Here is a 15,498-nt window from a genome sequence, read left to right on the forward strand (position 1 = left end):
CTCAAAACTAAATTGCAGGCCTGTTATTCCCTTTCCCTTCTTAAGAAAGTTTTCTTTACCGCACAAGTCATTTATGAACACTGTAGTCATTTTCATAATATTGTCAGGAAAACATTTGTGAGTGACAATAATACTAATTCTACCCACCAGGGAGACTATAATTGCAACCAAATTACTCAAGTAGCATGCTGTAATTTGTCTATCAGCCATAACCTGTTTGTTTACAAATCTCTATGAAATTAGTCTTCTAAATGTAAATTAGACAAACAAGGTTGGTGGAAATGTTTTGGGAGTCATAAAAAAGGGCATTTCTATAGACGGTCACTTGAACGTGCTTTATAGGCCCACTCACATGTAATCAAATGCTGTCATCATCTCTATGCTTGCTCATGATAATGGGAGCTTATTGGGCGAGATGTTATCCTAATGGGGCATAATTGCTCTATTAAGTGCCATCATTACAATTTCTCCCTGCATCTCATAGTCAATTATGCCTGTGCTGTCAACGCCATTATCTTTGGTATCATTGGTGCCGTATGACCAATCAGAGACTGATGACTGCCTGGGAAGGAGGTTTTTAAATGCTTTCACTGTCAAAAGAAAAACTGTACTCTGAAGACATGACAAAAAAAAAAATAAAAAAAAATAAAACCTTGATGAGAATCTGCATTAGATTTCGGGAGGGATTCTGGAAATTATAGAAGTTACTACAAGAAAGAAACAGCAGGACAGCAATTATTTTAACATAAAAAGTATAGTGTTTCCCACCGATTCGAAAGCAATGTGTGGTGGTGGCGGTGGGGGGTGGGGGGGTGGGGGGTTGTTCCATGTCGGGGGTGGGGTGTGTGTGTGTGTGTGTGTGTGTGTGTGTGTGGGGGGGGGGGGGGTGTTTAACGTTTTAAAATTTCACATTTAAAGAAATCTAGTATTTGACCATAAAATGGTAATAAAATGGTCTGGCCACAAAATGACTCTAATTTGCCTCTTTGCGTTGCAACTCTCTATTGTAACCTTAATTACTACACTAATTGTAATATAAATAGTTTTATAATAGAAAAATATTTTAAGTGGTCATTAATGGACCATAATTATTGCACAAATAGTATTTAGTACCAAAAGATCTCCTCAAAATATTCAATAAATATTGCTAAGCTAATATAGAACTGTGTGTGAAACACTGAAGTTAGTAACCTGGTTGTTGACTTGGGGGGGGGGGGGGGGGGGGGAAATGCTGTTTCATGCATACTGAGCTTTTTACACTGTTAAAGATTCCCATCCTAAACATAGACAAAGTTTCAAAAACGAATGTTGGACGTTTCATTGAGTATTTGTGTGTCAAAAATACTCCTTCCGGTTTCTCACAAGTTTTGGAGAGTTTTTTCCGAGAATGGCTCGGCTTGACGTTAATAGAGCGGAAGGTCCTTGAATGGGCCGTACGGGCTCTTCTCCCGGTAGGGTGCGTGCACGCGTGACGAGCGAGAGAGAAAATGCATGCCCATACACTCCCGCAGCGCTCCACTTTATTCCTATCTGTGACATCAAGCGACTTCAACGTTTTAGCACAGCAAGTCACTGCTGTCAGGACTTCACCAAATCATACCAAAGAAGTGTGTTTTTGACGGAGCGGTCCCAGCGATAAAGGTTCGGTCCTGCTTTGGAAGCAGCCGGTGAGTAAAACTGCTTCAAATGTCTATGCTGTTGTCACGTGAGTAAACATCAGTAAACGACACGATCGCGTGCTTCGTCATTCAAATGCGCTAACGGTTACTCCATTGTTGTTCTGTATAACGTTACACTAGTCTGACGTGCAAAACCGTTTTGCTTGCTACTGCTAAGGTTTAGTCGCATACAATAGTCCATAAACCGAATCATGTCCTCATAAATTGTGAGTAAAGACACACAAATGTTGACAGGCCACTAAATACAGTACATACCATAGAGACGGACGTTTCTCCTGTTCTATTTATTTCAGCCTCCGAATGAATCTGGATCATATCGCTTGAGGACGTCACTGCTTTGTGCGCTCGTCATTCTTTAGCTCTGCTCACATGATACGCCTCCAGGCGCTCGTTTTTTTCCGGAAAGACTCGGTACAGTCATATTTCTTTTATAAATATAATAAAACTAAAGACTTTTCAGAGATATGAAGGATGCAATACTACTCTATAGGTACTCAAGATTGACATGAGATTGACTGAAACTGAGTGTTTCACCCCCCCTTTAAAATAGTTAATACAATGAAGGAAATTAAATAAACTCAAAATATCTTTGATACCTTTCTTGGGCTTGAAAGTGGTAATTTTGTAGGCTGTCAATGTAGGGACAGAAAGCTCTCTTATTTGAAAGAATTTTGTGACATGCATAATTCGTTTTTTTAACGATGTATACTTCCATTTAAGGATTTAACAGGTTTCATAGGGATGAAATACACAGATACATGCTTTGATGAGAAGACTTGTGGTAGCAATACTATGCAAAGAGGCAAATAAATGAGGGTTGTCTGGGGTGCAGCCCTTGTTTGAATGAGACTTTGACTCACAGATGGTAAATTAGGTCGAGACGAAGAAAAGGGATGCACTTTTTGAACTCTGCCTGCATTGTACGTTATTTTATATAATGATAAAAACATCAACACTACTAAACTGAACTGGTTAATCTCATTTTGATGCCTTTTGGATAGCAAAATTGCATCGTAGCTGTCAAGTTCATTTCTACTAGTTGATATAGTCGCATCAAGTTTCATAAATCAAGCGTAGTGTTAGTTGTGGCAGGTCACGTCAGTCCAGCTGAATCTCATCCATATATAAGATCCATCTGTATTATCAGCAGCTTATTCCATTTCTCCTCCTCTCTTCCAGTCAGGATTTTTCCGATTCCCCTCCGCTCCTCTCCCTGCTCTTACCCATGCTAGGCTGCATGGATGGACAGGGAGTTCTCGCCCAGAACAGAATCATACTGCCAAAATGTATGCTAATTGTCAGTGACCTTTGACGATAGTGGTCCTGATAGAATTTTTTAATATTAAAATGTTAATGCATTTAATATTTTTAATAGCACTTGCTCTTTTTAGCTTTTGTTATTACAGGGAACCTTCTTTTTGATGTAATCACCTGGTATCCTCTAGTGTCACAGTTGGAAAGTTTACTTTAGACTTTTTTTGTGCATTAGAAATGTATTTTATATTTGTGTTGGCTAGCACTTTATTTTAGAGTTCAATTATCGCTTTTAACGGCATGCTTATTAGCATGTATATTACTACGATATTGGCAGTATTATTAATTATAAAGCACATATTAATGCCTTATTCTACATCCCTTATTTCTGCCCAATACATAAACTTAAACAATACAAAAACTACCTTGCTATTAATAAGCAGAAAATTAGGAGTTTATTGAGGCAAAAGTTATAGTTAATAGTAAATGTGTTCCCCATACTAAAGTGTTATCTTGTGTTTATTTCCATTTTTACTCCCTCCCTTTCCAAATCATACAAAACACCCGACTTCAGAGTTCATGCGGCATTTGTGTGCAATGTTAGCAGAGCCTAATATATTCTTCTCTCAAAATTGATGTTTTAACATGGCATTTTGTTGAAATCATTTCCCATGACATTTTGAAAATCTTCTCTTGTCTTTAATGTCTTAGTATCTTATCATTTTGAAGTTTAACGTCAGGTCTTTTTGGCATTTCTGAAATATGCTCATTTCTAGACTTCTGATAGACAAGGATTCGTCGTCCCCCACCCCACCCCGACCTCCAGCATACAAAGCACTCCGTCTGTTGCTGCTTATGAGGATAACTTGCAATTGTGTGTGTGCAGTGATTTACGGCACTGCTTTGCAAGTACTTAGAATTGTCTCTGAGTTCAGTCAGTTGTGGTCTGACTGCATACCAGAAGCTGTGGCTTCAGAGATTACGAGAACCTGAAGTAGTCAAGAGACAGGACCAGTCAAGTTTTATCAGCCAGAATTATCGGATTACTGAGGGAAAAATAGCAGGTATTTAATATCCTTGTTGTGATATTGTGATTATTCAAAAAAAGTACACACGGATTGGATTCAGGGTAAAAGTATAAAGATCTTGTGTTTTTTATACTTTTTGTCTGTTTTGCTGAGGCTGTAAAAATTACCACAGTGTTCTGTTATTAGTGAGACTTTTAATATCTGTTTTTTTTTGTTGAGAATGTGGCTTAGAATGCTGGAGACCACAAGACAGCCAAAGCGAATTCATCTAGCCTAGATGTAACATTCACTGCCTATTTGGTGTGACTTGGCGGTTAGTCAAAAAGAGGGTCTGACACAGCCGGTAAATGAACTGATGTCTTTGACTGATGCACTACCTCAATGCTTTTTTGTGTCTTTGCATGATGAGCGTCATATTAAAGGGATATAGTTCACCTAAAAATGAAAAATAGCCCATGATTTACTCACCCTCAAGTCATCCTAGGTGTATATGACATTCTTCTTTCAGACAAATAAAAGTTGAGTTATATTAAAAAGGTCCTGGCTAATCCAAGCTTTAAAATGGCAGAGATTGTTGTTCTATTTTTAAGTCCATAAAAGTGCATCTGTTCGTCAAAAAACGTGCTCCACGCGGCTCCACGCGGAGGTTAATAAACGCCTTTGGAAGTGAATTGATGTTTTTGTGTAAGAAAAATATCCATATTTACAACTTTATTAAGTAAAGTTCAGCCAATCGCCTTCCGTATTCAGTTGATAAAAAAAAGTATTTAATGTGTCTCTGCTTACGTGACCAGGTATGCTCGTCAGACGTCGCATATGCATCTTGAACGACGAGAAGGCACTTTCAACACTTTTTCCAGAACTTTTCATTGGCCAGAGCTTTAATTCAGAAAGTTTTAAACGGACAGATGCATTTTACTTCAAAAACAGAACAACAATCCCTTCCATTTTAAAGCTTGGAATAGCCAGGGCTTTTTTAATATAACCCTGATTGTATTCGTCTGAAAAGAGAATGCCATATACACCTAGGATGACTTGAGGATGAGTAAATCATGGGCTAATTTTCATTTTTGGGTGAACTATCCCTTTAATTATTAAGAAATAGATTTCTGGGGTTCAGAATTCTGATTGATTGAGCACTTTTATTAAAGCTGCTGTAAAATGCAGAAAAAAACACCCCTGCAATCACACATTGTAGGAATATTCTTGGTGGAAGAATATATTTATTTTATTTTATAAAATAATATTTATTTTATTTACGAATCCAGTTAAAAAAGATACTTTTGCCAAAATGCATCTAGCCTCTTACCATGTCTGCAGGGTCCTAGAGCACACAGGGCCTGAGTTACACACTTTCAAAAATGATTTTTTATTAAAAAAATCAAAAAGCGCCAAATTTTTTGGGGGGTTTATAAAAGCTTACACAACATATACTTACATGTTTATCACTTTTAGCAGTGTTTTATGTAACTTTAAAGGGTTTCCTGTAAAATGACACCAACATTTTGAACCTAGACCACTGTATGCATGTGTGTATGGGAGGCTTTTCAATTTGGGTAGGCCAAATTCAGGCAGAAATGGCACTAGAGTAATTTAGTGTAAATACATTACTTTGTGTATAACAAATGCCAAAATGATGCATATCTCCAGAAAGTAGAGAGTCTAAGATTTCAAATGGTACCATATGACATCATAGCTCCTCCACAGACATTGAAAATTGAAACTATATACATGACGATGTCATTCCCGTCCTTGTACAGGGTCCTTTAAAAGCGGTACAGTTTAAGCGGCTAGTTATTCTTTAAGAGTCCAGTTATTCTTTTCCATTCTACTGCCCCTCACAATTTTAAACACAGTGTTCTGCGTGCAAACACCTCATGTAACTGTTCAGAACTGTTCATAATGCGAATTTTCTCAAACTTCCTGTGTTCTGTTATTCCAGTGATAGTCCTTACTTATTCCTTGCCTGCCTTCCTTCCAATTCCTGTTTCTCCACTCTTTTTCCTTTAGTACCTCCATCATCTGTCTGTTACCTAACAGAACAGAAAATTGCAATTCACCAGCAATTTTCTCCTCTGTGGAGCATGGATGAAGTCTTCGAAGGAAGGCTTCGGTTCTCTCATAGCCTCATAGCACTACATCATAGTCGACAGCCTCCACGATCCTATCTTTTATTTAACTGTACAGTATGTCAGTATGTCACACTCCTCTTTGTCTAAGCTATACCTTTATTTATTTATTTATTTTTGTGAACAGGGATAGTAGTCCATCAGCAGTAATGCCCACCGGCTAGTATTTCAGATTTATCGTAGGTGCAGTTGTAGATCTTACATGTTTCATCCATTTCACTCTCTCCATTGTGCCTTATCAGGTTTGAAAAGAAAGTCACTGTTGGTGGAAGGTAGGGGTGATATTTTGTGTTTTTTTTTTTCAGGGCCTGAATTTTTGTTTGGGGTTGCGAATGTTGTGCTTAATTTATAATATTTATTTCAAACCGTCATTTCACAAACAGCTTAAGTAAATCTGTCATACTGCATCTCTCTCTCTCTCTCTTTCTCTCATAAGCCCCTTTCACACTGCACGTCGGACCCGCAATATTCCCGGAACATTGCCGGGTTGCCTTCTGTGTGAAAGCAACCACGTCCTGGGATTGATTACTGAATTCGACCCGGGTCGGGGACCTAGTAATATTGCGGGATTCGACCCGGGACGAGCGCTGTGTGAACAAAAGCCGAAACTAATGCCACAACGTGTACGTAGTTATTGTGCGACTCCTAGGGCTTGTTTTTTCAATAATACAACCCTGCAGTGCCAGAAGAGCTAGTCTGTGTTTTAAACGCAGAGAGTGTTCGTATACAAAAGAAACTAAAATTAAACAAGCAGAAAATAATCTAGGGCTGTAATCTCCCAGTCGATTAGTCAATTATTAGACCATACGTTCTGGCTCAACCAAAATTCTGATTGGTCGATTTTTTTTGCCGCGTTCATTTAAACAGTTTTGCAGCGTTAATTTCATCAGTTTTGCCGCGTTAATTTCATCAGTTTTGCCGCGTTAATTTCATCAGTTTTGCCACGTTCATTTCATCAGGTGTAAAGCACTAAATGCTAATGGGGGTGTCTTCAGAACACCTCCCTTGTTTTCACTTCTTTTGGATTAGCCCAACCCACTGGAGAAGAGAGACAGATTGAAGTAGGCTACTTTGCTGTATATTATTTATTTAATTGTGAGAGTGTTTTCCTAGTCAGTCCTCTTTTACCATGTCAACAAAGACATCAGCAGTGTGGCAGCATTTTTTAAAAATAGAAAATGGGAAAAAAGTCAAATGCAAATTTAGTAAGCAACAGTTTGCATATCATAGCTTGACGGCAAACATGTCATATCACCTAAAAACGGTGAGCTAACTTGTCTGCGTTTGGTTGCTCCGTCTGTTTTGAGTAGTCATGAACATATCAGAATTGCCATATTTCAATGTTTTAGTGTAATAATAGTTTTAGAACTGCAGGCGCATTATTTTATGTTTTGATCCTAATGTGCAATGCGTTAGCTGTGCCAACTGTTTGTATTAGTTTTGAGCTTATGCTTTATTTTTCAGTTATGCACTTTATTTTGTTTTTAGTCTTGATCTGGCTTGTTTAATAAATATTATTTTTTTTTATTAAATTGGACGTGCCTTTTGTGTTTAAGAGTAAAAGCTTTAAGTTTATAGTCTATTCGTATTCCCCCTATTATGTTTTGTCAACTATTACCTTTCATGCAGTGTTTATTATAGTTGTCTGCGAATGTAACGTTTTAAGGATCTAAATTGATTTATTTACAAATGTATTGTCTCCTAAAAGAAATAATAGATTCTGAACTCCTGAAACCAAGTGTGCCACGCAAGTCCTGAAAAGTGAAGCCCAAAAATGTTGATCGCCCCCAGGTGGCTGGATGCTGTATAGCTCATAAACTCCACCCTCTCCATGTAATCTAGCGGGCCATGAGACACACTAAACAATCAAATTACACTTCAATTTGAATTTGAAATACGATCACCTTTAGCTTTGCTTACTCAGTTGGGGACACTAAGATTTCGATCTAAGTTTTCAACTAAATATCCAAATAAAATGAATTACTATATTAACTGTATCAAATATATTACTGATCTGCCCACATTGTCGCTATATGATAAATTGAAATGAGCTGATGACATCACCGTTTTCTCCATAAGGACTGTACAGCTGAATCAAATTTTGTTGGAATATTTTCCTGTTTAACACTGTGATGCTGCTTTGGAACAGTCGTCATTGTCAAAGAGAGCGATATAAATAAGGTTGCCTGGACTTAAAAAAAAATGTAATTTTAGTTATTTTTTATGACGTTCAAGTGTTAAGTTTTTTTTATGAATTTGGTTTTAATTTGTTATTTTACTCTCTAAGTGAAGGCAACTGACTTTAATTAGATAGACTTTTAATAGACTGGAGCTTCAACTTTAATTTCTATATTTCCATAGCTGTTTATTTCACACTACCCTTATGAGTTGTTCTGCAGTAAACTGTACAAACCGATTCTGCGGAAGTGTGGGCGGAGCCTTGATACTACGACTCTACTTCACATTCAGGCTCTAAGATGTAAAGATGGTGGACGCCATATTTGGACATTGGCGGCTTCACTTTTCTACAGTGGTAGAGAGTGAATGTGCGTCATCCATCTTTTTTATAGTCTATGCCTGAAACAAGTTGTCAGCATTTCCAGTCTCACTTCCTGTTACATACCTACGTAACAATGTAACTAATTTGCATAATGTCAGCCTGTGGCTTTGTGAAAATGCCTATTGCCTGTAAACAATGTCTACTTTGACCCACCCTCAAACATAGTTGTAGCTGAGGCCTGAAAGAGTTTGGTTCTTGTTGTCGACATGCCAAGAAGAGGCTGTTTTCAGTGCTGTGAATACACTTTGCATGCACTTCAAAAGGATGAGGATTCGCATTCGATACAGAAAAAAGACATAATTCGTATCGCTGTGTATCAATTGCTGAGGATGCCTTTGGAGTTGAAATTAAGATATGGCAATAGGCGTTTATTTTCTCTTAAACAGTAGACCAGTCACAACAGTCTGGGCTGCCTGACCAATCAGAGAAGGCTCTCAGAAAGGAGGGGTTTAAAGAGACTAAATCTTTAAAACAAACATTTTCAGACTCTTTTGAGAAATGGGTTAATGAGAAGTGTTTTTTTGTATGTGTTTTTTGACCTTGGATATGTGTAAACATATTGTAGGAGACATCTAGGACAAAATTAGGAACCTTTAAAATAGCATAATAGGGGCACGTTAAAAAGTGGGGGCCATGAGAATAGTCACCTCCTTTCTCCCATCTAGCGACTGCCCTACTTAGCATACCGCAAAATGTTTAAAATCGCAATAATATCTTATTGTGGCTGAAGAATTGTGAAAATAATCTATTGTGGGGCTTCTGGTAATTCTTGCCCCTAGTGGATGGGTACAAATCTTTAATGTTGTTGTCATCACAAAGTGTGCCTATTCAACCTTTTGTCCCATCTATCAGAATGCGGTGGCCACTGTGAGCACATGTGGGATGGGGCTCAGAGGGCACGGCTCATAGTAAGGCATTGACTCGTGAATAACCACTGCGTGTTTGCCTAGGAGGACGCCAGAAGCCACAGACACTAAAGGATGCAGACGGCAGCCTGGCTTTAAATCTCTGTACAAAGGAAGGTCCTCTCCAATAGCACTGTGGTGTGACTAGCACTTAACAAGTGCAGCTTGTGTCTGTTGAGTGGGTGGATAGACTAACACACGCCATGTTTGTGCTTCCATTCGTGTCATCTGGTCATTTTGCATTCTGCAGCTGTCATTTTGCATTTTTACGATTCACAGTGTTTAAATGTACACACACGAAGGCTTCTGAGGACACATGTTGGCTGAACTGCTCCAAAACCTTTTAATGACTGGAGTCTTCATGATTCTAATAGAGATGCAGAGCACATTAAAACATTTAACATAAAGCACAAACATTCAAATGTCAATAGAGCATTTTAATATTTTATAGCTGTTTTTTGATAAAAAATAAATCTATTTAGTTTAATGATGGCATGAACAGCTTTCAAAGCAGCTGAAACATGCTGAACACAACTGTAATCACACTTTTCATATGAATACATGAAGGTGTTATGAACTGTGCTACTTTGTGGAAGAGTTACATTTGAACATTTTCTTAATTCAGTTATTTTTATTTTTATATTAGGCAGAGGTTGTGTGTTGCAGAAATTTTGTGTATAAATGTGAGAAGTTGGAATTAATATTTTGCTTAGTGGAAGAAATTTATTTTCATAATCTAATTATTATGAAAATAATCATAATCTATTTTATATTAGACTAGTGCAGTGAATTTTCTGTTACTGCAATAAGATATAATTTTTTTTTTTTTTTTACATATTTGAGTCAGATTTGAACTATTCTATTCTATTTATTCCCAACTAATTCACTTTCATTGTCAGCTGCACTAGCAATATCATTTTCTGTTCTCTTTAATGATCATATTATTATCAGTGTTCTGGAATACTGGCTTGGCTTGCTAAAGTTTTCAACAAAATTTTCAAAATAAAATTCATTACTAAAATAACTTTATTAACTATATCACTGATCTGCCCCCATTGTCGCTATATGATAAATTGAAATGCGCTGATAACATCACCGTTTTCTCCAGAAGGACTGTACAGCCGGATCAAATTTTGTTGCAATATTTTCCTGTTTAACACTGTGAAACAATCGTCATTGTAAAAGCACTATATAAATTAAGTCGACTTGACTTGGAATAGGCATAGGACTTCCTTGTAAAGATGTTAACCGGTTCTGTTAAATGAATAAATATAAAGTATCACAGGCAGTATATATGTCCACAGGCAGCTCTAACAGGTTGGAGGGGCTGCCTGCATGCCGACTGAAGCAGATTGCAGGCATCTGGCATGCCAATGTAGAATGGTTTCCCCCCTTAGTGAAAGAACCTGCTGTAGAAGTCCTCCAGTCCCAGACAAAAGCACTTAATCACGGTGTAGTGTTGTGCTGAGGTCGGGGCTTTGTCTCCTCCTGACCTCCATTTCACTCCAGCAAAAAATACACCTATGGTGTTGACAGCATAAGGTTATTACAATCCTTAAATCAAGCTACACACAATGTTGCATGGAGAGACAGCTTTGATTTTATGTTTTTTTTTAAAGGAGCAGCTGTTAGAAGCGACATTTATTTGATAAAGTTCACCAAAAGTTTACCATAATTATCTTCACCTAAATATTTTTATAGTAGCCACAAAAACTATTTAAGCGACTGGTTGTTGCTAGTTCAGCTTTTATTAGATTTTTTTTGGTTTAAGTTTTAGTCATTTTGCTAAGAGCTTTAGTAGTTGTTATTAGTTTTGTATTCATGTTAAAAAGGTCTATTTATCTTTATTTTTATTTCAATTTTAGTTATAGTTAAGAATATTATTGTCATTGTGCTTCTCACAAAGGATGGAGACAAGGGGAATATTCCAGAAAGCAGGTTATGCGCCATAAGTAATTTAGCGGATAACCTCAACTTTTGGTTCCAAAAACAGGTAACTTTCAGCCATAGCAACTTACTCTCTGAACATAGAGAGCAGGTTATGTTCCAGGGTTAGTTTGCTTAAGAGGTATTTAGATGTGTTTTATTATAATTAATCTAGTTATTGATATAACCAAATTTGTTTCAGTTATATAATATACAATGATATATATTAATTCTAATTAGAATATTATATTAGAAGAATTAGAATAAAAAATATTAAATTATATAATTAGTAGTAAAAAAAAATCATTTCACACATGGATTTGTGTTCAATTAGTATTAATCAAATAAACAATATAATCCTTATTCTCTGTGAATAAAGATTACTTATTAAACATAGACATTTAAAAAATGATTGCATAATAACCAAATAGGTGGAGATCTTTCTTAGCATCTGTTTCCATGGTGAATCATTGATTCGCTCTGTTGAGAATGTCTTGTAAGTTAACTGGGAACATACTCTGAGTTTTCTGAACTTACTCCGGGACTCGTTTTTGGAACCAGCATACCTCGCAAGGTTTGGGTTAATGAACCGAGAGTTAAAGGTATATGTAAGTTAACCTTGCTTTCTGGAATACCCCCAAGGATGTGGCGTTTCAAATAAAGATGTTTACTTAAAGGGATAGTTCACTTTGAAATTAAATTTTGATATGTTTTAGCTTACCTCATGGCATCCGAGATGTAGGAGTATTTGTTTCCCCAGTAGTTTCAATTTTGATCATTTTAGGTCAAACCATTCTTGTCTGTGCCTCACATAATGCAGGTCTATGGTCACCACCTCAAAGAGCATACACAGAGAAGTCCAAATTAAAGAATCCCCCATCGTAAGTACACACTGATGGCCTAAGACACGAAACGAGCGGTTTGTGTGAGAAAATGAACAGTATTTATATTGTTTTTACCTCTTGTACACCACTACGTCCGACTGATCCGAGGGCACGCGTGCGTGTTTCCTGTGGTGTACAAGACACAATAAGCAAACAATACCAGACAGCAAACTGACAGGAACAGAAAGCTTAAGTGGAGTGGAGCTGATGAAGATGAATGATGGCGGGTGTGCATGATTGAGGAGTGTGTGCTGGTGGGAGCCATGAGTGATCATGGGAAATGTAGTAGTGTGAAGGTGAAAAATTAGAAAGTGACAAATGAAACTAAATTAAGCAGAAGAACAGACATAACTCTGACAATTATCACAAGACAGCTGTTTATATTTATTGCTTCTGTTGTTCTATTTCTCTAGAAATGACATCAGCATTGTATATGTGTAAAAAAAGAATGGAAATGTGTTGTTTCCTCAAATATTTCATTTACATAGTTCAGAGGATGATAAATGCATGTTAATGTGACAAATGTCAACTTTTGGACTTTGTTGCTGCCACTGGTTCTTACTTGAAAGCGTTTACAGCATCATACTGTGTTGTACATGATTGACAAGCTAATCAGCCAAGCTTTTTTGAATAGAGAATTTTAAAGGGATAGCTCACCCCCCCCCCCCAAAAAAAAAATAAAATCCCATAATTTACTCACTCTCAACACATCCTAGGTGTGTATATGACATTCTTCTTTCAGAAGAATAAAATAAATCAGTTATATTAAAATATCCTGGCTCTTCCAAGCTTTATAATGGCAGTGAATGGCAGCCCAAATTTTGAAGACCAAAAAAGTGTATCCATCCATTATAAAAGTAATCCACACGGCTCTGAATAATGGCCTTCTGAAGCGAATCAGTGGGTTTTTGTAAGAAAAATATCAATTTATGTCCACTTTCGGCAAAGATAATTGATTGACTATTGGCATATAGTTTGGATTGCCGGTATAGTTCTGTTCTGGCCAAGAACTCCCTGAATCCATGCAGCCTAGCGTAGATAAGAGCAGGGAGAGCAGCAATAACCCCCTTAGGGTAAACAGAACAGAAACAACATGATGTATTGCTGTTATCATTAATGTTGATATTACATGTACAAAAATATTAAGGAGTTTAGTCTGATTCAAGGGCAATTAGAATACCAAATCCTGACCTACAAGAGGAGGATAAGGGGTGGAGGCAGCTAAATGAGAAAAACGATAGCTGCTGATAGTAATGAGTATATATATATATATATATATATATATATATATATATATATATATATATATATATATATATATATATATATATATATATATATATATATATATATATATATATATATATATATATATATATATATACATGTTGCATTATCCTGCTGGAAGTAGCCATCTGAGGATGGGTACATGGTGGTCATAAAGGGATGGACATGGTCAGAAACAATGCTCAGGTAGGCCGTGGAATTTAAACAATGTCCAATTGGCACTAAGGGGCATAAAGTGTGCCAAGAAAACATCCCCCACACCATTAAACCACCACAACAAATCACAAATGCTTTGCTGCATACCTTGGTTATAATGAGTGGTTATTTCAGTCAAAGTTGCTCTTCTATCAGCTTGAATCAGTTGGCCCATTCTCCTCTGACCTCTAGCATCAACAAGGCATTTTCACCCACAGGACTTCCACATACTGGATGTTTTTCCCTTTACACACCATTCTTTGTAAACCCTAGAAATGCTTGAAAATCCCAGTAACTGAGCAGATTGTGAAATATATATATATATATATATATATATATATATATATATATATATATATATATATATATATATATATATATATATATATATATATATATATATATATATATATATATATATACAATCTTCGTAAGTTGAACGGAAGGTGGTCCGCCAGAAGCTCTTTTTTGGGCTTCAAATTTTGGGCTGCCATTATAATGCTTTGAATAGCCAGGACATATTTTAATTTAACTACAATTATATTCATCTGAAAGAAGAATGTCACAAACACAAAGGATGGCTTGAGGGTGAATAAATCATGGGCTTATTTTGATTTTTGGGTGAACTATCCCTTTAATGCACAAGTTCAGAAAAAAATAATCAGTCTGTTGATTTAACCAGAATGCAGCAAGAACAAAACCAAGATGTTTTCAGCAGCTGTGCTGTAATAACTTGTCATGTTGCTGACTTTTTTCTTGCAGGACCCAAGCTTTGCAGCATTCCTCCTTGACAAGCTCCAGACTCTGGAATGGCCTCCTCGGGGCTGTGGATCCCAGAGCAGCTGTGAAGTGTGCGGAACCCCCCTTCACCACCTGAGGCGCCTGGCACTGCACTCCGCACTGGGGCTGGCGTTCGAGGACATGCCTGACCTGCAGCCAGGACCCCTTTCTGGCATGCTGCCACCACGTGTGGCATCCCACAGTGCCATCTCACCCCATGCTTCATGGGAATGGCCCACACATAGCAGTCAAAACCTCACCGGACATCCTTGTGGTTCCTTATCCAGGGAGAAACCTCAGGGAATGACTTGGAATCAAGATGGAGCAGCGAGAGTGGGTGGCAAACGAACCTGCTTGGCCACTGTCACACCACTTCCTATACATGCACAACACTACCTGGAGGGAGTGTGGCGTGTGACAAACACATCAGAATATCTTCGGTCATTGGTAAGAGTAGCTACTGCACGACTAGTCCTAAAGCTATGGTATTAATCATGAAGTTGTAGATACTGAATATTTTATTTTTGAAGCTAAAATCTACTAAAAAAGTATTGGTTGGAAAGCATCTTTCTTGAGTACTTCCACCTCTTCATGATCCTAGTGTAGATATTATCTGAAAAGTGGTAGGGACACAATTTTAAAACAAATAAACTAGGCAGAAGATCATGAATATTAATTATGTTGCATCAGTGATGTTATTATTATTCATTAGGCCCTCTTTATGTAGCTTATGTATTTCTGTACCCTTCATACTAGGTTGGTAAGATTTGTAAACGAAGCAGTACTGTAAAATGATGTAGTTTAAAATGTAATTTAATCCTGTGATGGCAAAGAAAAAAAAGTCACATGATCCTTTAGAAATCATTCTGAT

General features: G+C 37.1%; 1 protein-coding gene across 1 annotated transcript in view; it reads left to right on the forward strand.

Moving 5' to 3' along the window:
- kif26aa (kinesin family member 26Aa) overlaps positions 1–15,498 on the forward strand; it is a 154,799-nt gene that overhangs the window by 48,060 nt on the left and 91,241 nt on the right. Inside the window, exon 3 of the mRNA XM_067417462.1 lies at positions 14,610–15,074. Within this exon, the coding sequence (XP_067273563.1) occupies positions 14,610–15,074 (465 nt within the window). The remainder of the gene's footprint in view (positions 1–14,609; positions 15,075–15,498) is intronic.

The sequence above is a fragment of the Pseudorasbora parva genome, chromosome 15 (genome assembly GCF_024679245.1).
Source record: "Pseudorasbora parva isolate DD20220531a chromosome 15, ASM2467924v1, whole genome shotgun sequence".
NCBI classification, from domain to species: Eukaryota; Metazoa; Chordata; class Actinopteri; order Cypriniformes; family Gobionidae; genus Pseudorasbora; species Pseudorasbora parva.